The 25,384-nt window shown below is 44.9% G+C and overlaps 1 protein-coding gene across 2 annotated transcripts in view; it reads right to left on the bottom strand.

The window, feature by feature from the left end:
* Positions 1-25,384, bottom strand: part of TMCO3 (transmembrane and coiled-coil domains 3) — an 81,534-nt gene that overhangs the window by 16,087 nt on the left and 40,063 nt on the right. For both annotated transcript variants that reach the window (XR_012227432.1, XM_073563524.1), the window contains exon 6: positions 4,739-4,831. Coding sequence is in view for 1 of the 2 variants with exons in the window: in XM_073563524.1 (XP_073419625.1) it covers positions 4,739-4,831 (93 nt within the window). In the remaining variant the exon portion in view is untranslated. The remainder of the gene's footprint in view (positions 1-4,738; positions 4,832-25,384) is intronic.

Below are 25,384 nucleotides of genomic sequence, written 5' to 3'. Positions count from 1 at the left end.
TTGTCAAATAACAGAGAAGCCTACCTGTGACTGGTGTCCATACATCGCCTCCTCTCCCTTTAGGCTATGTGCACACGAAATTTCCGCGGCAATTCCGCAACTCCCTGCCACGGGAAATCCGCGGGAAATACGCATGCGGAATTCCCGCAAAAAAAATAGCATTTTGCAAGCATAATTAGCTTGCAGAATGCTAGTGTTTTCCAAGCGATCTCTAGCATTGCTTGGAAAACTGATTGACAGGTTGGTCACACTCGTCAAACAGTGTGACAAGTGTGACCAACATTTTACTATTGAGGCTGCCTATGCGGCATCAGCAGTAAGAGATATAATGTTAAAAATTATTAAAAAAATAAAAAAAATCATGATATTCTCACCTTCCGGCATCCCCCACAGCGTTCCCAGGCCTCAGAGATGCTCCCGGCAAGTCCCATTCCCAGTCATGCCTTGCGACAATGACCTGTGATGACGTAGCGGTCTTTCGAGATGCTATGTCACCTGGGGTCATTGTCGCAAGGCATCACTGGGAACGGGATTTGCCGGGAGCATCAGTAAGGACTGCGAAGGCTGCAGGGGCCGCCGGAAGGTGAGAATATCACGATTTTTTATTTTAATTCTTTTTTTTTTTGTTTTTTAACAGTGATATGGTACCCAGGGCCTGAAGGAGAGTCTCCTCTCCTCCTGACCGTGGGTACCATCCGCACATTTTCCACTTTCTTTGCGCATGGTGGGCATAGCCACAAGCGGAAAGTAAGCGGATCAATGCATTCCTATGTGTGAGGAATTCCTGCGATTCCGCACAAAGAATGAGCATGCTGCGTGTTTTCCCGCAATGCGATTCCACTGCAGAAAAATACGCAGCATTAGCACAGCATGTGCGGAATGCCATTGAATTCAATGGACTGCGGATTTTTAGAGTTTTCGCCACGAAAAAACGCAGCACAAACGCTAAAAATCCGCAGGTGTGCACACAACCTTAAGCTTTGTCCACCAACAACATGCTACTCATGGCGAGGTCCGTTTCATCGGACCTGAACACCATACTTTCCACTGCATTGGTGTCCCAAAGCTAAAATCGGTCCCAAACCAAATGTAGTCACGTGGATCATTTTCAGCAGAACAATCAGACAGAACCCCAGAAACAAGGGAAACGTAACAATTTTAGCATAGTGACTATTTTATCGCCATTTCAGGGTTTTACATCTTCCAATGAAATACTGACTTACTGAAGTATTATTGAGGCAAAGCCAGGAGCGCACAAGGTTTTACTCTTCTCACTCCTGCGTTTGGCTTAAAAGTCTGTATGTAAGAATCTGGGATAAGGGTTTATTCACGTTGCATTTTTTTTTACACGTTTTCTGAAATCTTGTGCACTTGATACTTATTTTTTTCCTTGCAGAGTAGAAACAGCAATTCAAACCAGGGCTGTGGAGTCGGAGTCGATGCTCATTTTGGTGGAGTTGGAGTCGGTATAAAATGGACCGACTCCTAAAATATATAATAAATTGGGTACAGTAGTTCAATGCAGAATGTGCTGAATATTTTTTCATAGGAATTTGGGAAAGTTATGAAATGTCCTATCAATGGCTGTTCTATTCCTGATCTAAGGCTACATTCACACACAGCGTTTTTCCTGTGTTTTTTGAGGATACGTTTTTCAGTTGCAAAAGCAGACCAGCTTTTTAAAAAACCGCATCACCTGAAAGGTTTTTGAGCTCACAGTTTTCAATAGCAAAAGCAGATTAGAAATCTGCTCTATCCATTTATCCATATCTGTCTATCCATACCATATCTGTACCAAAAAGAATGAAAGCCGGATAGCACACAGACTAACACTCCTCATTTTTTTAGCACCAGTCAGGTACACCTCATAGCTGTCCAAAAGGACACCCAGGACAGGCATTGCTCGTCTTCAGTAACATCAACATCAACTGATAGTTGGAATAAAAAGATTGCATTCATTATCACATCTTCTTAAGGTGCAGGCTTTATTTTCAAGTGTAGGGGTGTGCAGTATGAGGTTCTGCAGCAGCTGAGGTGTGCAGTATGAGGTTCTGCGGAACATTATGAGGTTCTGCCCCCCCCCAGGTTTGATCCTGGCTACACCCATAGTGTCAATGTAGCCTGAGGATCTAGGCTTTATCTTAGCCGAGATAAGTCATAGTGTGTGTGTGTGTGTGTGTGTGTGTGTGTGTGTTTGTGTTTGTGTATATATATACACACACACACACACACACACACACACACACACACACTATATGTATAATATTGTATATGTATAATATTGTATATATATATATATATATATATATATATATATATATATATACATACACACACACATACATAGTATATGTATACTGTATATATATATATATATATATATATATATATATATATATATATATATATATATATATTATTATAGACCAAAAGTTTGGACAACCTTCTCAATCAAAGCGTTTTCTTTATTTTCATGAATATGAAAATTGTAGATTCACTCTGAAGGCGTCAAAACTATGAATTAACACATGTGGAGTTATATAATTAACAAAAAACTGTGAAACAACTGAAAATATGTCTTATATTCTTCAAAGTAGCCACCTTTTGCTTTGATTTCTGCTTTGCACACTCTTGGCATTCTCTTGATGAGCTTCAAGAGGTATTCACCGGAAATGGTTTTCACTTCACAGGTGTGCTTTGTCAGGTTTAATAAGTGGGATTTCTTGCCTTATAAATGAGGTTGGGACCATCAGTTGTGTTGTGCAGAAGTCTGGTGGATACACAGGTGATAGTCCTACTGAATAGACTGTTAGAATTCGTATTATGGCAAGAAAAAAGCAGCTGAGTAAAGAAAAACGAGTGGCCATCATTACAGTACTTTAAGAAATGAAGGTCAGTCAGTCTGAAAAATTGGGAAAACTTTGAAAGTGTCCCCAAGTGCAGTGGCAAAGAAACTGGCTCACATGAGGACCGCCCCAGGAAAGGAAGACCAAGAGCTACCTCTGCTGCAGAGGATAAGTTCATCCGAGTCACCAGCCTCAGAAATCGCAGGTTAACAGCAGCTCAAATTAGAGACCAGGTCAATGCCACACAGAGTTCTAGCAGCAGACACATCTCTACAACAACTGTTAAGAGGAGACTTTGTGCAGCAGGCCTTCATGGTAAAATAGCTGCTAGGAAACCACTGCTAAGGACAGGCAACAAGCAGAAGAGACTTGTTTTGGCTAAAGAAAACAAGGAATGGACATTAGACCAGTGGAAATCTGTGCTTTGGTCTGATGAGTCCAAATTTGAGATCTTTCCTTCCAACCACCATGTCTTTGTGTGACGCAGAAAAGGTGAACGGATGGACTCTACATGCCTGGTTCCCACCGTGAAGCATGGAGGAGGAGGTGAGATGGTGAGGGGAGGGGGTGCTTTGCTGGTGACACTGTTGGGGATTTATTCAAAATTGAAGGCATACTGAACCAGCATGGCTACCACAGCATCTTGCAGCGGCATGCTATTCCATCTGGTTTGTGTTTAGTTGGACCATCATTTATTTTTCAACAGGACAATGACCTCAAACACACCTCCAGGCTGTGTAAGGGCTATTTGACCAAGAAGGCGAGTGATGGGGTGCTACACCAGATGGCCTCCACAGTCACCAGACCTGAACCCAATCGAGATGGTTTGGGGTGAGCTGGACCGCAGAGTGAAGCCAAAAGGGCCAACAAGTGCTAAGCATCTCTGGGAACTCCTTCAAGACTGTTGGAAGACCATTTCCGGTGACTACCTCTTGAAGATCATCAAGAGAATGCCAAGAGTGTGCAAAGCAAAAGGTGGAGTATAAGACATATTTTCAGTTGTTTCACACTTTTTTGTTAATTATATAATTCCACATGTGTTAATTCATAGTTTTGATGCCTTCAGAGTGAATCTACAATTTTCATAGTCATGAAAATAAAGAAAACTCTTTGAATGAGAAGGTGTGTCCAAACTTGGGTCTGTACCGTATGTACGTAATCGATATTATACAGTGTATTACATATTTACAATTTATTAGTTTTTTGTGTTCTAAAGTTGTATTTCAATAAATAGATATTATGTTCTATCTAAATATCTTGATTATTGGATCATAGAAATAATTAAATGTCTGATGTTCACATTGTACTACAATAAATTTTTCACTTAAATATAAGCAATATATGTGGGAGTCGGAGTCAGAGTAAGGGAAATTGAGGAGTCGGAGTCGCAGGTTTGGCTTAGGCTACTTTCACACTAGCGTTGTGTGACGTACGTTGCAATGCGCCGTTTTGGAGAAAAAACGCATCCTACAAAGTTGCCCGCAGGATGCGTTTTTTCTCCATAGACTTGCATTAGCGACGCATTGCGACGTATGGCCACACGTCGCATCCATCGTGCGATGGATGCGTCGTGTTTTGGCGGCCACGACGCACAAAAAAATGTTACATGTAACTTTTTTGTGCGTCGTGTCCGCCATTTTCGACCGCGCATGCGCGGCCGAAACTCCGCCCCCTCCTCCCTGGACATTACAATGGGGTAGCGGATGCGTTGAAAAACTGCATCCGCTGCCCCCGTTGTGCAAATCTTTCACAACGTGCGTCGGTACGTCGGCCCGACGCATTGCGACGGGCCCGTACCGACGCAAGTGTGAAAGTAGCCTTACCGACTCCACAGCCCTGATTCAAACACGAGTATATTTTACACAGCGTTTTAGTAAGTAAAGAGTACCAACCTTTCTCAGTTTTTCTGGGGAAAATTCCAATCCAACAAGAAAAAGTGTGAAAAAGACACCGAACTCTCCAAGAGTTTCCACTTGGACAATAGACTTAAAGAGAAAAAAAGAAAAGAAAAGCAGTGCGAGTTTACCATACACCATTATTTCAGATCCGTTTTCTCTTTTATTTACTTTGTATCTGTCTTCTCTACATGGATGATTTTCCTGCAGCTACAATGTGCTGGACATGTACTCTTGGTATACTTGCAGGGTTCACCTGTACACTCGTCTGCCCCTTCTGACAATTTGGTACACAAATTTATCCCTGGACTTCAATGGGGCTCTATCATTGAGTCAGAAAAAAAGAAACATGGCGCTTTCTTCATTGAAGTTAAAGGGTAAAGAGCCCCACCAACGAGATCTCCTGACATTCCTCAAAATGCATCAGAAATGGAAACGGACTACAACCCCTGGCAAAAATTATGGAATCACCGGCCTTGGAGGATGTTATGTTCATTCAGCTGTTTATTTTTGTAGAAAAAAAGCAGATCACAGACATGGCACAAAACTAAAGTCATTTCAAATGGCAACTTTCTGGCTTTAAGAAGCACTAAAATAAATCAAGAACAAAAAATGTGGTAGTCAGTAATGGTTACTTTAATTAACCAAGCATAGGGAAAAAATTATGGAATCACTCAATTCTAAGGGAAAAAATTATGGAATCACCCTGTAAATTTTCATTCCCAAAACTAACACCTGCATCAAATTAGATCTGCTCATTAGTCTGCATCTAAAAGAGTGATCACACCTTGGAGAGCTGTTGCACCGAGAGGACTGACATGAATCATGGCTCCAACACGTCAATTGAAACAAAGGAGAGGATTATCAAACTCTTAAAAGAGGGTAAATCATCACGCAATGTTGCAAAAGATGTTGATTGTTCACAGTCAGCTGTGTCTAAAATCTGGACCAAATACAAACAACATGGGAAGGTTGTTAAAGGCAAACATACTGGTAGACCAAGGAAGACATCAAAGCGTCAAGACCAGAAACATAAAGCAGTATGTCTCCAAAACAGGAAATGCACAACAAAACAAATGAGGAATGAATGGGAGGAAACTGGAGTCAACGTCTGTGACCGAACTGTAAGAAACCGCCTAAAGTAAAGGAGATTTACATACAGAAAAGCTAAATGAATGCAATCATTAACACCTAAACAGAAAAAAACAAGGTTACAATGGGCTAAGGAAAAGCAATCGTGGACTGTGGATGACTGGATGAAAGTCATATTCAGTGATAAATCGCGAATCTGCATTGGGCAAGGTGATGATGCTGGATCTTTTGTTTGGTGCCGTTCCAATGAGATTTATAAAGATGACTGCCTGAAGAGAACTTGCAAAATTCCACAGTCATTGATGATATGGGGCTGCATGTCAGGTAAAGGCACTGGGGAAATGGCTGTCATTACATCTTCAATAAATGCACAAGTTTACGTTGATATTTTGGACACTTTTCTTATCCCATCAATTGAAAGGATGTTTGGGGATGATGAAATCATTTTTCAAGATGATAATGCATCTTGCCATAGAGCAAAAACTGTGAAAACATTCCTTGAAAAAAAGACACATAAGGTCAATATCATGGCCTATTTGCAGTCCGGATCTCAATACAATTGAAAATCTTTGGTGGAAGTTGAAGAAAATGGTCCATGACAAGGCTCCAACCTGCAAAGCTGATCTGGCAACAGCAATCAGAGAAAGTTGGAGCCAGATTGATGAAGAGTCCTGTTTGACATTCACTAAGTCCATGCCTCAGAGACTGCAAGCTGTTCTAAAAGGCAAAGGTGGTGCAACAAAATACTAGTGATGTGTTGGAGTTTTTTTTTTGTTGGTTTGTTTTTCATGATTCCATAATTTTTCCCCTATGCTTGGTTAAAAAAAGTAACCATTACTGACTACCACATTTTTTGTTCTTGATTTCTTTTAGTGTTTCTGAAAGCCAGAAAGTTGCCATTTGAATTGACTTTAGTTTTGTGCCATGTCTGTGATCTGCTTTTTTCCTACAAAATTAAACAACTGAATGAACATAACATCCTCCAAGGCCAGTACATAATTTTTGCCAGGGGTTGTATACCCAAAAGCAGGATTTCCTCCGCTCCCAGTCCTACGTTATGCATGTCCAGCAAACAAATACAGTATTAGACTTGATGGTCGGTTTTCTTACTTCTTATTATTGTCCCCATACTTCTTGCTTTTATTTATTTATTTGATATTTTTAATAAGAAACAAGTAGCGCAATCTGCATCTATCCAGGTCATGAAAGTAAAAACAGTGATCGCTGGACCAAAAGATCTTCTTTCTTTAATAGTAAGGCTACTTTCACACATCCATTCTTTTAAATCCGGCACGATGCGGCGAAGATTGTGAAAACCGGATCCGGAATTGGATCCGGTTTTTTCACATAGAATGTAATGATCGCCCGGTGCCTCCAGGTTTTGCCGGATACGGCAAACATGCGCCGTCCGGCGTCTGCAAAAAACGTTGGCTGCAACGTTTTTTTGCAGCGCCGGACCGGCTTTTTCAACAGCGCATGACCGGGCACTGTGAGTTTTAACCCCACAAGTGCCCGGCGCGCATCTCTCTCGTGTCCCCCGCTCTCTCTTTGGCTGCTCTCTTGTCCCCCGCTGTCTCTCTGGCTGCTCTCTCGTCCCCCGCTGTCTCTCTGGCTGCTCTCGTCCCCCGCTGTCTCTCTGGCTGCTCTCGTCCCCCGCTCTCTCTTTGGCTGCTCTCTCGTCCCCCGCTGTCTCTCTGGCTGCTCTCTCGTCCCCCGCTGTCTCTCTGGCTGCTCTCTCGTCCCCCCACTGTCTCTCTGGCTGCTCTCTCGTCCACCACTGTCTCTCTGGCTGCTCTCTCGTCCCCCGCTGTCTTTGGCTGCTCTCTCGTCCCCCGCTCTGTCTTTGGCTGCTCTCTCGTCCCCCGCTGTCTCTCTGGCTGCTCTCGTCCCCCGCTGTCTCTCTGGCTGCTCTCGTCCCCCGCTCTCTCTTTGGCTGCTCTCTCGTCCCCCGCTGTCTCTCTGGCTGCTCTCTCGTCCCCCGCTCTGTCTTTGGCTGCGCTCTCGTCCCCTGCTCTGTCTTTGGCTGCTCTCTCGTCCCCCGCTGTCTCTCTGGCTGCTCTCTCGTCCCCCGCTGTCTCTCTGGCTGCTCTCTCGTCTTTCGATCTCTCTCCGGCTGGCTCTCTCGACCCCCGGTGCTGCGGCTCCTTTAAATGTCCTCCAAGCCGCATCAGGCGCCGCATGTACATCCGGTGTCACCGCTGCAGGCCGGATCCGGCGGCCCGGCTTTTCACCGCACCCTGCCGGACCCCTGACACCGGATGTGTGAAAGAGCCCTAATACAACAGTTTTGAAAGGTGAAATTAATCTATTATGACCAGTTAACTATTTCAGGCCACTCATAACAGGTTTTGAATGTAATAAGCAACGAGAGAAAAGTCCTCATTCACACGTCACTATTTTTGCATCTGTATGCCAAAACTAGGAGTGTCTTCAAAACACAGAAGAGTTGTTAATCTTTCAATTACAGTTTTCCTCTGTAAGTTCCACTCCGGTCTTTGGCTTTAAAACAATCAAGTGTGAATGAGGCCTAGCTCTTCAGGGTCTATGGTATTTCATATTTAAAGGGGCTCACACCAGCTTTTTTGCCACTTAATCTACGACCAGCATAATGTAGAAACAGAGACACTGATCCCAGCGATGTGTCGCTTACTATGCTGCTTGCTGTAGTTTTCATATTCATCATAGTTTTATAAGACAGCGCTCTCGCAGATCAGTGTGGGCGGCTCGTGCTGCTGAGCGCACTTATTTGATGCAGCACTGTCAACGTGAAGTGCACGCTACGGACAAGTAACAGAAACCGGTAGCAGCGGTGGAGACTTAGAACTGGCAGGCAGAAAGAAAAAAAAGTATACAGACATTACAGCATGTGGATCGCAAATACGGCATATATATTTTTTTCAATTTTTTTTTTTTTTTTTTTTTTTTTTAGGTAAAACATTTAAAAGAAGAAAAAAAAAAAAATCAGGTGCTATCCCCTGCTGTCCTGTCTCCATACTCTCTTTTGGTTCCCCCCTGCCCAGGAGATGTGATATGATCAGACCATGTTCCTGTACGGTCAGACACGGCCATTACACAGTACACAGCAGGGGCACATTTATAAGATTATCTCAGCACAGGAACATTTTATCTAAACACGGCCAACTGTGGAAATTATTAATATTCAAAGATCTATTGATTAAAATTTACTTTTTTGTGAGAAAACCACTTTAAGTGTGGTAATTTCACCTTTTTCCATCAAGGGTAATATAACAAGGTTTCTTTCAGGCAATAAATATTCATGCGAGTCAGCGCCTGCAATAAATTATCTAGGACAGTGACCTCAAAGATGAGGGAGAAGCAGTATCACTTTACCAACAGTTCAATTCACAGGGAGTTCTTCAGTGATACCCAAGATACAGTGCCTTGCGAAAGTATTCGGCCCCCTGGAACTTTTCAATCTTTTCCCACATATCATGCTTCAACCATAAAGATACTAAATGTAAATTTGTGGTGAAGAATCAACAAGAAGTGGAACATAATTGTGAAGTTGATTGAAATTTACTGGTTATTTTTAATTTTTGTAACATAGTTATTAAGTTTGAAGGAAGACTAAGTCCATCTAGTTCACTCCCAAAATTCAAAAACTGAAAAGTGGGGCGTGCAATATTATTCGGCCTCTTTAACTTAATACTTTGTTGCGCCAACTTTTGCTGCAATTACAGCTGCAAGTCGCTTGGGGTATGTCTCTATCAGTTTTGCACATCGAGAGACTAAAATTCTTGCCCATTCTTCCTTGGCAAACAGCTCGAGCTCAGTGAGGTTGGAGGGAGATCGTTTGTGAACAGCAGTTTTCAGCTCTTTCCACAGATTCTCGATTGGATTCAGGTCTGGACTTTGACTTGGCCATTCTAACACCTGGATACATTTATTTGTGAACCATTCCATTGTAGATTTTGCTTTATGTTTGGGATCATTGTCTTGTTGGAAGTCAAATCTCCGTCCCAGTCTCAGGTCTTTTGCAGACACCAACAGGTTTTCTTCAAGAATGGTCCTGTATTTGGCTCCATCCATCTTCCTATCAATTTTTCCTGTACCTGCTCAAGAAAAGCAGGCCCAAATCATGATGCTGCCACCACCATGTTTGACAGTGGGGATGGTGTGTTCAGGGTGATGAGCTGTGTTGCCTTTACGCCAAACATATCGTTTGACATTGTTGCCAAAAAGTTCGATTTTGGTTTCATCTGACCAGAGCACCTTCTTCCACATGTTTGGTGTGTCTCCCAGGTGGCTTGTTGCAAACTTTAAACGACATTTTTTATGGATATCTTTGAGAAATGGCTTTCTTCTTGCCAGTCTTGTGCAGTGTACGACTGATTGTTGTCCTATGGACCTGTCCCACCTCAGCTGTAGATCTCTGCAGTTCATCCAGAGTGATCATGGACCTCTTGGCTGCATCTCTGATCAGTCTTCTCCTTGTTTGAGATGAAAGTTTAGAGGGATGGCTGGGTCTCGGTAGATTTGTAGTGGTATGATAATCCTTCCATTTCAATATGATCGCTTGCACAGTGCTCCTTATGATGTTTAAAGTTTTGGAAATCATTTTGTATCCAAATCCGGCTTTAAACTTCTCCACAACAGTATCACGGACCTGCCTGTTTTGTTACTTGGTCTTCATGATGCTTTCTGTGCTTCAAACAGAACCCTGAGACTATCACAGAGCAGGTGCATTTATACGGAGACTTGATTACATACAGGTGGATTATATGTATCATCATTAGTCATTTAGGACAACATTGGATCATTCAGAGATCCACAATGAACTTCTGGAGTGAGTCTGCTGCACTGAAAGTAAAGTGGCCGAATAATATTGCACGCCCCACTTATCAGTTATTGAATTTCCACAAAAATTTAAAATAATCCATAAACTGGGGGCGTGGCCTGGATGCCTAGGATGCCAGTTGCATGAGCTGAATGCTTCTTCCCTGAGACCCTGCAAAACGACAATTTCATCGCCTTTCCTGCATATTAGTCAACCCACCCGGCTGCCCGAATCCTCACTGATCACTATCTTTTAACAAGGGTGGAATCCTGACTGGTTGGTGCGGACAGTGATATATCCCCCCCGCGGATTTCCTACTCCCGCGTTTTGTGGACCGAAGTGCAGTCCTCGGTCGGTTTCATGACTTTACTTCTGATTTTATTAGTTTGCATTGTGTTTGGTTTTTGTTTTTTTTCTATCCTTTTGCATACCTGTGGTTTATTCGGGTCCAGCATTTTCCCACTTTGCAGGGAATTCTGACAGGTGTAATGGGCAACCCATTAGTCATACTAGCATCTGTATGTTTACAATATGGTTATTACAATATGCTCACAATGTTAGAGGCCTAAACAACCCTCATAAAAGATCTTATATGTGGAAAGAGGCGGTCACAGCTAAATGTGAGGTGTTTTGTGCCCAGGAGACGCAATTATTGGAGAAAGACTCCCACAGACTGTCTCATCGGCTCTTTCCATATGTGGTCCAATCTAATTTCTCGAAGAAAAAAAAAAAGAGAGGGGTGATGTTAGCTATCAGGGGGTCTGTTGCTTTCTCCTCGACTTATCTAGAACTTGACCCTGCAGGTTGATACCTCATACAAGTGGGCACCATAAATAATGTTTCATATACTATAGTCGTCATTTATGCTCCAAACCAAGTGCAGACTAGATTTATCAAAAAGTTATTAACTAGAATCAATAAGGTTAAACAGGGCCACGTAATCATATGTGGGGATTTTAATTGTGTTTTTGATAATTCTCTGGACTCTTCCACCCCAACCTCCAGGGGGCCACCTGTTCTCCCCCCCTTAGCCTTTCGGGAGGACCTATATGACATATGGAGGGTTCTTCATGCATGTGAGAAGGACTATACCTACTTTTCACAGGTACATCACTCCTACTCCCGGATAGACCTATTCTTGGTTAGCAGGTCTCTCTTTAATATTGTCAACTCATCAGAAATAGGTATAATAACTTGGTCGGATCACGCCCCCATAAAGATGTCAATTCAGGAAGAATCTGAGTGCCCCCTTTACCCCCCGTGGAAGATGAACCCCTTTATTCTAAAAACCCCCCATTTAGTGGCACAAACAAAAGTACCGTATTTTTCCGACCATAAGACACACTTTTTTCCCCAAAAATTTTGGGGGAAGTGGGGGGTGCGTCTTATGGTCGCAATACACGGTACTAACCTTCTGGCTGGTGCGCTGGTGGCAGCGGGCGGCGCTCTGCGGTGCGGTGGTGGCAGTGGGCTGTGCTCCGGTGCAGGGGCGGCGGTTCTGCCGGCATTTCTTCGCAGCCCTGAGGCCCCGCACTTCTCTTGCTGGCCGCCGCCATGTTGCGGTGGCCTCCGGGAGCATGGACGCCGGGAACATGGCCGCCGGTCCGGGGACGGCGCATGCGCGGCTTCAGATCTCGCCCCAGCCCCAGCACAGCTGCCCCAGCACAGCTGCCCCAGCACAGCTGCCCCTGCCCCAGCACAGCTGCACCTACCCCAGCCCAGCTGCCCCAGCCCCAGCACAGCTGCCCCAGCCCCAGCTGCACCTACCCCAGCACAGCTGCCCCAGCCCCAGCTGCACCTACCCCAGCACAGCTGCCCCAGCACCAGCTGCACCTACCCCAGCACAGCTGCCCCAGCACAGCTGCACCTACCCCAGCACAGCTGCACCTACCCCAGCACAGCTGCCACAGCCCCAGCACAGCTGCACCTACCCCAGCACAACCATCCTGCCCCAGCACAGAGCCGCCACCGCACGAGCCTGGACCACTGAGTGACCCCTGTGACTACTTCTCCACCTGTGCCGGATCCCTTCCCAGGTAAGCTGAATTCGGACTGTAAGACAGACCCCCATTTGACACATTTTTTTTTCCCCTATTTTCCTTCTGAAAATTGGGGTGCGTCTTATGGTCCGGTGCGTCTTATAGTCCGAAAAATACGGTAGCTCTTAAAGAATACTTTGAGCTCAATGCGGACTCGGTCACTAATTACTTCCATGTATGGAATGCCCATAAAGCGTTTATCAGGGGCCACTTTATTAAAATAGGCCATATTCTTAAAAAGCAAAGAGAAAAACGCTTATCAGACCTTACAGCATTGATTAGTTCACTGGAATACATGAATAAGAGAGCCCCATCCTCTGCCCAAATGTGTAAACTATGTGATCTCCGACTGGAATTGCGGGAATTACTCTTACACAATTATGAAAAAAATCTTATCACCAAAGCCCATTACTACTCCCAAAATAATAAAGCGGGTAAACTGCTAGCATCCAGAGAGTGAAAATTAAAACTTCTAAAACTAAGATCCCCTTTTTGAGGAACTTATCTCCCGATTCTAAGATATACACTCCTCGGGAAATCGCCAATAAATTTAAGGAATACTATGCTTCTTTGTATAACTTAGATCCAAGAGCAGACCTCCATGGCCCAACAGCCCCTGATACAAATCTGTTTTTGTCAAGCACTAATCTCCCAACTCTTGCACCAGACCAGTTAGAAATCTTAAACGCACCTTTGACTGAGACTGAATTGACCAAAATGATTAACTCTCTCCCAGAGGCGAAGGCCCCAGGCCCGGACGGTCTTACAAACTTGTACTATAAAGCATTCCAGGAGACCTTAGTTCCACACTTATGCAAAACCCTACAATTAGCAACAAATGAAGGGAGCTTCCCAAAAGAAATGCTGACAGCTACTGTGATCACACTCCCAAAACAGGGAAAGCCACCGGAGGTGCCCCAAAACTTCAGCCCGATTTCATTGTTAAACACTGATGTCAAAATTTATGCTAAGTGTATTGCTCTGAGATTGGCGCCTATCATTTCTTCCCTTATTAACTCAGACCAGGCTGGTTTTGTGCAAGGGCGGACTGCAGCTGACAACACCAGGAAAGTAATTGATAGATGTAATAAATAGAAGGGGAACACCAGCGGTGGTAGTGGCCTTAGACGCCGAGAAGGCATTCGACCGAGGGAGATTGTCGTTTGTCTTCTCGGTTCTGGAGTGTATGGAGATTGGGGGTCGGGTGCTGACTGCTATTAAAGCTCTGTATTCTGCTCCGTCGGCCAGGGTTTTTGTGAATTACAAATGGCACTAGGCAGGGGTGTCCTCTCTCCCCCTTAGTGTTCATTTTAGCTTTAGAACCACTTGCACAAGCAATCAGACAAAGTCCAGATATCTGGGGCATAGAGGTGGGGAAACAATCTCATTGCATCACGTTGTATGCTGATGATGTGATATTGACGTTAGCACACCCCCTGGAGTCTTTGCCGGCAGCTCTAGAGATTATTGAAAAATTTGGCCTCCTATCTTACTACAAAATTAATGAGAATAAATCTCAAATTCTACCCCTTAACATACCATTACCGCAGTTGAAACGCCTTAAGGCCATTATGAGGATGGACTGGCAGATGGAGCAAATTTCATACCTGGGAACGTTGGTAACATCATCATCCACTAATTTGTACAAAGCCAATTACCTCCCCCTACTAGCAGATATTGAGAATGAGATGAGCTGACTCCAGAAATTTGAAGTCTCCTGGGTGGGTAGTATTGCACTGTAAGATGTTATTACTGCCCAAAATGTTATATTTATTTCGCACGGTGCCGATATCACTTCCGAAGGTGTTTTTTCAACGTTCTCATAAGCTTCTGAACGCCTTCATCTGGGGAGGAAAGCAGCCTCGGTTGTCCAGACATTTGTTGCAATGCGCAAAGTCAGTGGAGAGGGGGTGGGACTCCCTAATGTGAACGATTACTATATAGCAACTCAACTGGTTGAAGAACTGGTGGAATCGCGACCCCCCAAGTAGGTGGTCCCAAATAGAGGCACATTTTGCACCCTCACATGATCTCAGGGCGGTGCTATGGGCAGCTCTGGTTGACCCACGGAACCTGGGAGCCCTCCTTCCACTGACTAAGCACTCCCTGTCTAATTGGCTTCAGGTTCACTCCTCCACTCAGACACACATCCCTGCATTGCCTTTCGAGGCACCTTAAGAACTTCTGGAGGTGTTATCAGAGGACCTTGACCTGTACCATTGGAAGATAGGCGGGATATAAGTGATATAGTTGAAGATCGCACTGTTTTACCTTTTTGCCCAGTTGAAAAACAGGTTTGGCTTGACCTTTAAAGACCATTTCTCATATCTCCGGGTACAATACATTTTAAAGAAATATCTAAACTTCCCATATAGGGTTAATAGTTATATTATTAGGACCCTCTCATCTTCCTCATCTCTAGATATGGGCTTGAGACCCCTTTATGATTCCTTGGGACATAAGGGGAGATTCGAAAAATCTATACCCTTCATATCTTGGGAAAAAGACCTCGGTAAAGCCATACCTGACAACGACTGGTTAAGAGCAATTAAATTGGCAGGACGGACGTTTAGATGTGCGTCCCACTTTGAATCACACTTGAAACAGAAACTCCACTGGTATTTTACTCCTGTGAAGCTCCATTCCATGTTTCCCAACACCTCACACCTATGTTGGCGAAACTGTAATCAGGTGGGGCCTTATATCATATATTTTGGGATTGTCCACTTATAACTTCTTTGTGGGATCACGCCTTTAGACTTATTTCACTTGTAGTGGGACAGATCGTCCAGCCGTCTCCCGAGGTGACACTCCTCCTCTTAACCCCTTTACCCCCAAGGGTGGTTTGCACGTTCATGAACGGGCCAATTTCTACAATTCTGACCACTGTCCATTTATGAGGTAATAACTCTCAAACGCTTCCATGGATCCCGGAGATTCTGACAATGTTTTCTCGTGACATATTGTACTTCATGTAAGTGGTAAAATTTAATTCAAATAACTTGCATTTATTTGTGAAAAAAAACGGAAATTTGGCGAAAATTTCGCAATTTTCCAACTTTGAATTTTTATGCCCTTAAATCACAGAGATATGGCACACAAAAAACTTAAGTAACATTTCCCACATGTTTACTTTACACCAGCACAATTTTGGAACCAAAATTTTTTTTTGTTAGGAAGTTATAAGGGTTAAAAGTTCACCAGTGATTTCTCATTTTTGCAACACCATTTTATTTTTACGGACCACATCACATTTGAAGTCACTTTAAGGGGTCTATATGATAGAAAATCCCTAAAAGTGGCACCATTCGAAAAACTGCACCACTCAAGGTGCTCAAAACCACATTTAAGAAGTTTATTAACCCTTCAGGTGCTTCACAGGAATTTTTGGAATGTTTAAATAAAAATGAACATTTAGCTTTTTTTTTTTTTTTTTTTTCACAAAAAAAATTACTTCAGGTCCAATTTTTTTTTTATTTTACCATGGGTAACAGGAGAAATTAGACTGCAAAAGTTATTGTGCAATTTGTCCTGAGTACGCTGATACCTGATATGTGGGGGGGAAACCACTGTTTCGGTGCATGGCAGAGCTCAGAAGGGAAGGAGCGCCGTTTGACTTTTTCAATGCAAAATTGGCTGGAGTTCAGATCGGATGCGATGTCACGTTTGGAGAGCCCCTGATGTGCCTAAACAGTGGAAACCCCCACAAGTGACCCTATTTTGGAAACTAGACCCCCCCAAGGAACTTATCAAGATATGTGGTGAGAACTTTGAACAGAAGCTTATAACGTACAACCGCACAATTAAAAAATCATATTTTTTCCCCAAAAATGATCTTTTCACCCCCAATTTTTATTTTCCCAAGGGTAACAGGACCCCAAAAGTTATTGTGCAATTTGTCCTGAATACGCTGATACCCCATATGTGGGAGTAAACCACTATTTGGGCGCATGGCAGAGCTCGGAAGGGAAGCAGCTCGATTTAACTTTTTTGGCTGGAATTGGACGCCATGACGCGTTTGGAAAGCCCCTGATGTGCCTAAACAGTGGAAACCCCCCACAAATGACACCATTTTGGAAACTAGACCCCCTAAGGAACTTATCTAGATGTGTGGTGCGCACTTTGAACCCCAAGTGCTTCATAGAAGCTTATAACGCCCGGCCGTGAAAATAAAAAAAATCATATTTTTTTCCACAAAAATGATATTTTTGCCCCCAATTTTTTATTTTCCTAAGGGTAAGGGTAAGGAGAAATTGGACCCCAAATGTTGTTTTGCAATTTGTCCTGAGTAGGCTGATACCCCATATGTGGGGGTAAACCACTGTTTGGGCGCATGGCAGAGCATGGAAGGGAAGGAGCACCATTTGACTTTTTCAACGCAGAATTGGCTGGAAATGAGATCAGACGCCAAACTGTGGAAACCCAATTCTAACGCCAACCCTAACCCCAACACACCCCTAACCCTAATCTCAGCCCTAACCCTAGCCCTAACCCTAATGGGAAAATGGAAATAAATACATTTTTTTAATTTTATTATTTTTCCCCTAACTAAGGGGGTGATAATGGGGGGGTTGATTTACTATTTATAGCGGGTTTTTATATTTGGCAGCTGTCGCACGCTAAAAGACGCTTTTTATTGTAAAAATAGTTTTTGCATCACCCCTTTTGAGCGCTATAATTTTTCCATATTTTGACCCAAAGTCATGTGAGGTCTTATTTTTTGCGGGACGAGTTGGCGTTTTTTTTTTAACCAAAGATTTTTTATTATATTCAAATGTCGTTATAATTACATTTAGGCAAAGCTTTCAAATCATCTCCATTGCATACAGAAAAAATACACGACATTCAATTTCCTCCCCGTCATAAAAGAGAAGAAAAACAAACCCAACCTCCTCCCTCCTCCCTCCCCCCCCTTCCCAACTGCAATACAAACTTTCTCAATGTGATTGTCTCCACTGTAACCACATGGCCCAGATTTTTTCCAAGTGTGCCTCTGTATGTCGTCTTCTATAAATTCTCTCTTCCAATCGGATTACGTTATTCACACGAGTGACAAACTCCCCAATCGTTGGGGGTTCAGCATCAATCCATTTTTGTGCGATCAGCTTACGGGCAATATATAAGAGTTTTGCTATGATGGACTTATAGGCACTCCCCACCGACACCTCCTCCACGTACCCCAACACACACGTTATTGGGTCCCTTCCTATTTCACATCTGTATATCTTCTCAACAAGCCCTATAACCTCCTCCCAATATGACGAGAGTCTTGGACAAGACCAGCGCATATGAAGCATTCCCGCAGGTTCATACCCACATCTTGGACACTCCGCATTGTCCTTCAAGACCATTTTCCTCATAAGTTCTGGGGTCTTATATGTTCTATGTACGATATATAGTTGCGATATCCTACCTGGCTCACTCAAAGAGAGTTTAGGTATGTACTCTAAAATAGTCTCCCATGTTTCATCTACTATTTCCCCCACTTCTCTCTCCCATTTAGATTTAACTGTTAGAGGAAACCCAGCCAAGTAAGAGTATAATAAATCTCTATAGATGGTAGAGACAACGCCTCTCGTACCCCCGGACGCACACACATAGTCCAACACCACATCCCTCTGTACCGTCATATTCGTTGTCTGTTTCTGCGCTTGAAATGCAAGCCTGAGACCGAAATATCGAAATTCCCCACTACGTGAGAGTCCAAACTCTTCTTTTAGGACAGAAAAAGGCTTGATCTCGGACCCCTCCAATAGTTGCCACACATATTGCAAACCTCTCCTCTCCCAATCGATATAGTCCTTCAGTTTATATAGTTCCGATAGGTTCACATTATCTCAGATAGGTGTGTATATCGTCAGTTCCTCAACACTTCTAAGAAGTTTGATATGCTGCCATATTTTGTGCATTAGTCCAAACGTGGGTATGTCCTTCCCAAATCTCCCAAAGCTTCCTGCTTCCAGACCCTGTACCAATGTTCTCTTGTTGGTCATTTGGGCCAAAATTTCCCCCATAACGCTCAAGTTCCCCTCCTCTCGCCAGCCCCTAAAGTGCTGCCCCTGCGGTGCTACAAAGTATATCCATGGATTTGGCGCCGCCAACCCACCCTCTTCCTTCCCCCTTTGCAGTATTTCCAATTTAATTTTTGCTTGTTTTTTCCCCCAGATCAATTCTCTAAAAATGGTATTAATTTTGTAAAAATTTTTCTTTGGGATCCAAACCGGGGCATTATGGAGGACATACATCAACTGAGGCATCATTATCATTTTAATTAGATTCGTCCTCCCCACTATTGATAGTACTAGTTTACACCATGCTGTCATCTTAACTTTGAATTTAACTAGTAATGGGTCCAAGTTTAGTTCGAGAAATCTAGATACAGGCATAGATACCCATATTCCGAGGTATTTAAACTCCTTAACTACTTTCAAGTGTCCAACTGCCTCCCCCACATCTCGACATCCCAACTCTCTATCAATCCCCATGATACATGACTTGTCCCAATTAATTCTCAATCCGGAAAAGAATCCAAATTTCCCTATAAGGCCCATGACCTCAGTCAGTGCTTCTCCGCCGTCTTTTAAGAACAGGAGTATATCATCCGCGTATAGGGCGATCTTTTCCTCCAATTCCCCATATCTAAAGCCTTGTATTTCTTTGGAGTTACGAATTTTAATCGCTAACGGTTCCATCGCCACAGCAAACAATAACGGTGACAATGGACATCCCTGACGAGTTCCTCTGAACAACCCAAATGCCTCCGAGGTCTCCCTATTAATCCTAATATATCCTTTCGGGTCTACATACAGTAACTTAACCCAGGAGATAAATCTGTGTCCAAATCCCATACATTTCAATACTGCCCATAAATAATTCCACTCTACCCTGTCAAATGCTTTCCGTGCGTCCAGTGAGGCCACCACCCTTTCCCCCCTATTATCTGCTGGGATTTGAATATTTAAAAACAGTCTTCGCAGGTTAATGGCGGTAGATCTATTTTGTAAGAACCCTGATTGGTCTGGATGTATCAATTTTGGAACAACTCTAGACATTCTTATCGCCAACATTTTGGCTAGTATTTTAACATCTGATGTCAATAATGAGATTGGTCTATAGGATTCTACGGATGAGGCATCTTTCCCTTCCTTAGGAATCACCACGATTACAGCCTCCCTCATAGATCTTGGCAATACCCCCTTCTCTGCTGCCACCTCAAGTACATGCTTAAGTTTAGGCGCTACAATTTCTATTAATTCTTTGTACACTTCTCCCGGGATCCCGTCAGATCCAGGTGACCTGTCATTTGTTGATGATAGGATAGCCTTCTCTACCTCTTCCACAGTAAATAATTCTTCCAAGTTTTGTTTATCAATATCATCTAACTTAGGTAACTCTATCTCTTGTAAGTATCTATCCATCTCCAGATCCGAGGCCCTCAATTCCGAAGTACACAATTCTACATAGTATTCCTTAAAACATTCCAATATCCCGGCGGTGTCCTTGTGAACTGCCCCATCTTTAGTGACAATTTTAAATATTTGTGAGGGTTTTTTCTGCGCTGCAGTAATCACTGATAATAAGTGTCCCACCTTTTCCCCCTCTTCATAGAACAATGCTTTTCGGAATGCCCTTTTCTTATCTATCCCTTGTAAATATAACTTATTTACTTCTTCTTGTGCTTCTTTTAATGCGTTTGAGTGTCGGTATTGGGTCTAACTATCATTTCTTCCTCTGCCCTGCTGAGCCTATCTGCTGCCTCTTGGTTTACCTGCCTCGTTCGTGTCTTCTGCCTCGAGATATCTCGTATGAATAGTTCCCGCAAGTAAGCTTTCATGGCGTCCCATACTATGAATGGATCCGCAGTGCCTTCGTTTAACTGAAAGAACTCAACAATATCGTTTTTAATAGTTCCCATGTTTAAACATTTGAGCCATTCCGGATGAATTGTCCCCCCTGCTCTCCTCCCTTTCCCCATTCACAATCTCAGACTAACCTCAACTGCCCTGTGATCGGAGATAAGTGTCACGGGGGCTTAGTTCAACTAAGGCTGAAATACCCGGGGCCCCTGTGGTGTCCCTTTACTAGGGGAAACCCTGTCTGACCCTCAACCCAGGGTTTTTGCTGAAGGTGCAAATGCCTGAGCCTCCGACCTTTCCTTATCTCCTGCTCAGCCCTGCACTTAACCCTCCACCCTCCACCCAGTGAGAAGTCACCACCAAAGCTCCCACACAAATAATGACAGACAGGGAGAACTTAAACTGCACTGCGCCGCACACACACAGGAATAAACAGTAATGTGAACAGGGCACAACTAAACACAAATATGGGAAGGAGAAAGGATAACGACGGATCATACGACACCAGATAAGAATCTCTCTCTCTTGAACACCTCCACTCCAGACCGGAACCACTTGGTATGAAACACAAGCTATAATCGGCGACGCCCATAGGCCAGCATGACTATTTAAAGACCGTGGGCGTGACTAACCATCCAACCTGGTCTCCAGCAGGATTAACCCCCGAGAGCCTGAAGATCAGGCCGGCGCCACTGAGGCTATAGTGGCTGGAGGTGGAACTACCTCTGCCTGCCGGATGCTGTGGTGTGAACAGCGTCCGACATGACAGTACCCCGTCTTCTACGAGGGACCCCAGGGCCCTCAAGACTCATAGGACCCGGCTTGTCCGGATGACGACGGTGAAAAGAACTGACCAGCCGATCCGCATGTATGTCTGAGGCTGGAACCCAAGACCTCTCCTCTGGACCATACCCCCGCCAGTGCACCAAATACTGAAGAGTACGGCGTACTACTCGAGAGTCCACTACCTTGGCGACCTCGAACTCTAACTCGCCATCCACCATGACTGGAGGTGGCATCGGCGTCGTGTCCACCAAGCCTACCACCTTTTTCAATAAAGCCCTGTGAAACACGTTGTGTATCTTGTACACCACGGGAAGTTCCAACCGATAAGCTACTGGGTTAATGATGGCAGAAATCCTAAAAGGCCCAATAAACCTTGGACCCAGTTTTAAAGAAGGGATTTTGAGTTTTATGTTCTTCGTAGCTAACCACACCCATTCACCCACACACAGGTCCGGACCTGGCACGCGTCTACTGTCAGCCACCCGTTTGTACCTGGCACTCATGCTCAACAAACGCTGTTTCACCCGCCTCCAGACTGATGACAATTGGGCTCCTAGCTGATCCTCCTCCGGGACACCCCCGGAGTCACCCTGACGTAAGGTACAAAACTGAGGATGTTGACCGTACACACAAAAGAATGGAGACTCTCCTGATGACTCTTGGCGGTGATTATTTAATGCGAATTCGGCCAGAGGAAGGAAAGTAGACCACTCCTCCTGGTTGTCGGACACAAAGCATCGTAAATACTGTTCTAGATTTTGGTTCATGCGCTCAGTTTGTCCATTAGACTGTGGATGAAACGCCGATGAATGTGACAACTTGATCCCCAACCTTGAGCAAAAAGCTTTCCAAAACCTCGCCACAAATTGCGTACCCCTATCAGATACTATGTCAGACGGTACTCCGTGGAGTCTGACCACCTCCTTCACAAATACCTGAGCCAACGTCTTAGCATTGGGCAAAGAGGACAACGCCACAAAATGCGCCATCTTTGAAAAACGGTCAACCACCACCAGGATGACCGTGTTCCCTGCCGAGGCTGGCAAGTCAGTGATAAAATCCATGGAGATTTCTGTCCATGGCCTATTGGGTACCCCCAGAGGCTGTAGCGTGCCAGCAGGACGGGTTCGGGGTGACTTAGCCCTAGCGCACGTGATGCAAGCTGCCACGTACGAGAAAACGTCCTGCCGGATTTTGGGCCACCAGAAACGACGCGATACCAGCTCTAAGGTGCCCTTCACCCCTGGGTGACCAGCCAGTACCGAATCGTGGTGTTCCTTCAACACCTTAGGCCGAAGATGCAGGGGTACAAATGATTTGTTGGCGGGAAGTCCTGGTGGTACCTCCTCTTGGGCCTCGGCAATCTCCGCCTCTACCTCAGTCGTGAGAGCCGAGACCACTACCCCTTTCTGGAGGATGGGTACCGGCTCTTCCCGAGGTTCTCCCCCCGGAAAACACCTAGACAAAGCATCCGCCTTGGTGTTTTTAGCCCCGGGACGGTACGTCACAAGAAAATTGAAACGAGTAAAAAACAATGCCCAGCGAGCCTGCCTAGGAGACAGACGCTTGGCCGACTCCAGGTAGAGCAGATTCTTATGGTCGGTGATAACTGTGACCTGGTGAGCCGCCCCCTCCAAGAAGTGTCGCCATTCCTCAAAAGCCAGTTTGATGGCCAACAACTCCCTGTTGCCGATATCATAATTCCGTTCGGCTGGCGACAACTTCTTGGAGAAGTAGGCGCATGGATGCATCTCGCTCAAGGACGAGCCTTGAGACAGTACTGCCCCCACTCCCACCTCCGACGCATCAACCTCTACCACAAAAGGTTTAGACACGTCTGGTTGCACCAGAATGGGGGCTGAAGCAAAACTATTCTTCAGACGCTCAAATGCACGTATAGCCACCTCAGGCCAGTTCGCCAGATCGGCACCCTTTTTTGTCATGTCCGTGAGCGGTTTGGCGACAGTCGAAAAGTGTTTTATAAATTTCCTATAATAATTCGCAAACCCAAGGAACCGCTGGAGTGCTTTCAGACTCTCCGGCCTCTCCCATTGCAACACCGCTTGCACCTTAGCGGTGTCCATTTTAAAACCAGCTGCGGACACAATATATCCCAAAAAGGGCAACTCCTGGACAAAAAATAAACATTTTTCCAGCTTAGCATAGAGCTGGTTCTCCCGGAGCAACTGTAACACCTGCCTAACATGCTGCAAATGAGTGTCCCGATCGCTAGAATAAATGAGGATATCATCCAGGTATACAATCACAAATCTCCCCAGGACATGAGCAAAGACATCATTAATAAAATGTTGGAAAACGGCAGGCGCGGTGGTCAACCCAAACGGCATAACCAGACTCTCAAAATGACCCTCAGGAGTGTTAAACGCCGTCTTCCACTCATCCCCCTGACGGACCCTTATGAGGTTATACGCCCCCCTGAGGTCCAGCTTGGAAAACCATCTTGCCCCCGCTACCTGGTTGAACAAATCCGGGATCAACGGCATTGGGTAGGGATCACGGATAGTAATCTGGTTTAACTCTCTGAAATCCAGACACGGGCGTAACCCTCCATCTTTCTTCTTAATGAAGAAAAACCCCGCGGCTACAGGCGAGGACGAAGGCCGGATGTGACCTTTGCTCAGACTCTCCGCGATGTAGTCTTTCAGAGCTTGTCTCTCAGGACCAGAAATATTAAACATCCTGGCCTTAGGTAATTTGGCCCCGGGTTTTAACCTAATAGCACAGTCATAGGCTCTATGTGGAGGCAGTTCTGAGCAACCCTTCTCAGAGAAAACATCCGCGAAATCCTGCAAAGCCTCCGGCAGGCTGGGCGTCACGGCGGACACACATGTGGCCAAGCAATTGTCTTGGCAGAAACCACTCCATTGTACTATGTCCTGAGTTTTCCAATCAATTACCGGGTTGTGCCTGGACAGCCATGGAAAACCCAGGACCATTTGAGCTGGGAGATTACGGAGGACCCTACATGTAACCGACTCAGAATGTAGGACCCCAATGTGGAGTTTCACCTCTGCCACAAACTCAGTAATCTCCCCTTGAGGGAGGGGAACAGCATTAATGGTCACCACCTGTATGGGGTGAGGAAGTTTTTCAATCTTAAACCCGGCGGTGTGTGCAAACTCCTCATCTATGAGATTGGTGGCGGAACCGCTATCCACAAACACTGATATAGGTAGCTCTCTGCCGGCGACAATAACCTTGGCAGGGAGCATACATTGAGATACCATCATGGAGGATATGCATACGCTCAGTTGGGTCTCCTCCATACCCTCTGAGCTTAACAGTTTTCCGCCGGTGTGACCCTCTTAGGTAGTACCGGGCAAACGTTAACATAATGACCTCCTTTACCACAGTAGAAACATGCTCCGGACTTCCGGACTCCCGGAGCGCGAGGCTGAACCTGTGCCACGCCAGCAATCTGCATAGGTTCAGGGGACTCATCTACTTCAACCACACCTGCACCTCTGCTTTCTCCCAGAGGTAGCGTCTCCTGTGCCCCCTGACGAAAACGGCGATCAATACGTATCACCAAACTCATGGCAGACTCCAATGATGCCGGAGTCTCATACATCAGGAGGGCTTGTTTCACCCTCCCTGATACCCCATGAATAAACTGGCTCCGCAGTGCTGGGTCATTCCACTGTGTGTCTACAGCCCAGCGGCGAAATTCCGAACAATAGTCTTCTGCCAAGCGCTCCCCCTGGCGGAGGGCGCGGATTTTAGATTCCGCTAGAGCCAGTCGGTCAGGGTCATCGTAAATGAGCCCGAGGGCAGAAAAAACATTATCGACCGAATGAAATGTAGCAGAGTCAGGTGGTAAGGAAAATGCCCATGCTTGGGGGTCACCACTCAGTAATGACAACACCAGCCCTACTCGCTGGGCCTCATTACCTGAGGATATTGGCCGCATGCGGAAGTATAATTTGCAGGCCTCCCGAAATACGACAAATTTGCTGCGATCGCCTGAAAATCGTTCTGGCAGCGGAAACTTCGGCTCTGCACCGATACCTGCAGATGCCGTTTGCACCTTTGCTACTACCAGGCCCTGCTG

The sequence above is a fragment of the Dendrobates tinctorius genome, unplaced genomic scaffold (assembly GCF_039654945.1).
Source record: "Dendrobates tinctorius isolate UK_male_01 unplaced genomic scaffold, ASM3965494v1 ptg000394l, whole genome shotgun sequence".
In the NCBI taxonomy this organism is placed as follows: Eukaryota; Metazoa; Chordata; class Amphibia; order Anura; family Dendrobatidae; genus Dendrobates; species Dendrobates tinctorius.
Note: the sequence above shows the minus strand (reverse complement) of the source record. Positions and strands in the feature narration are given on the sequence as shown.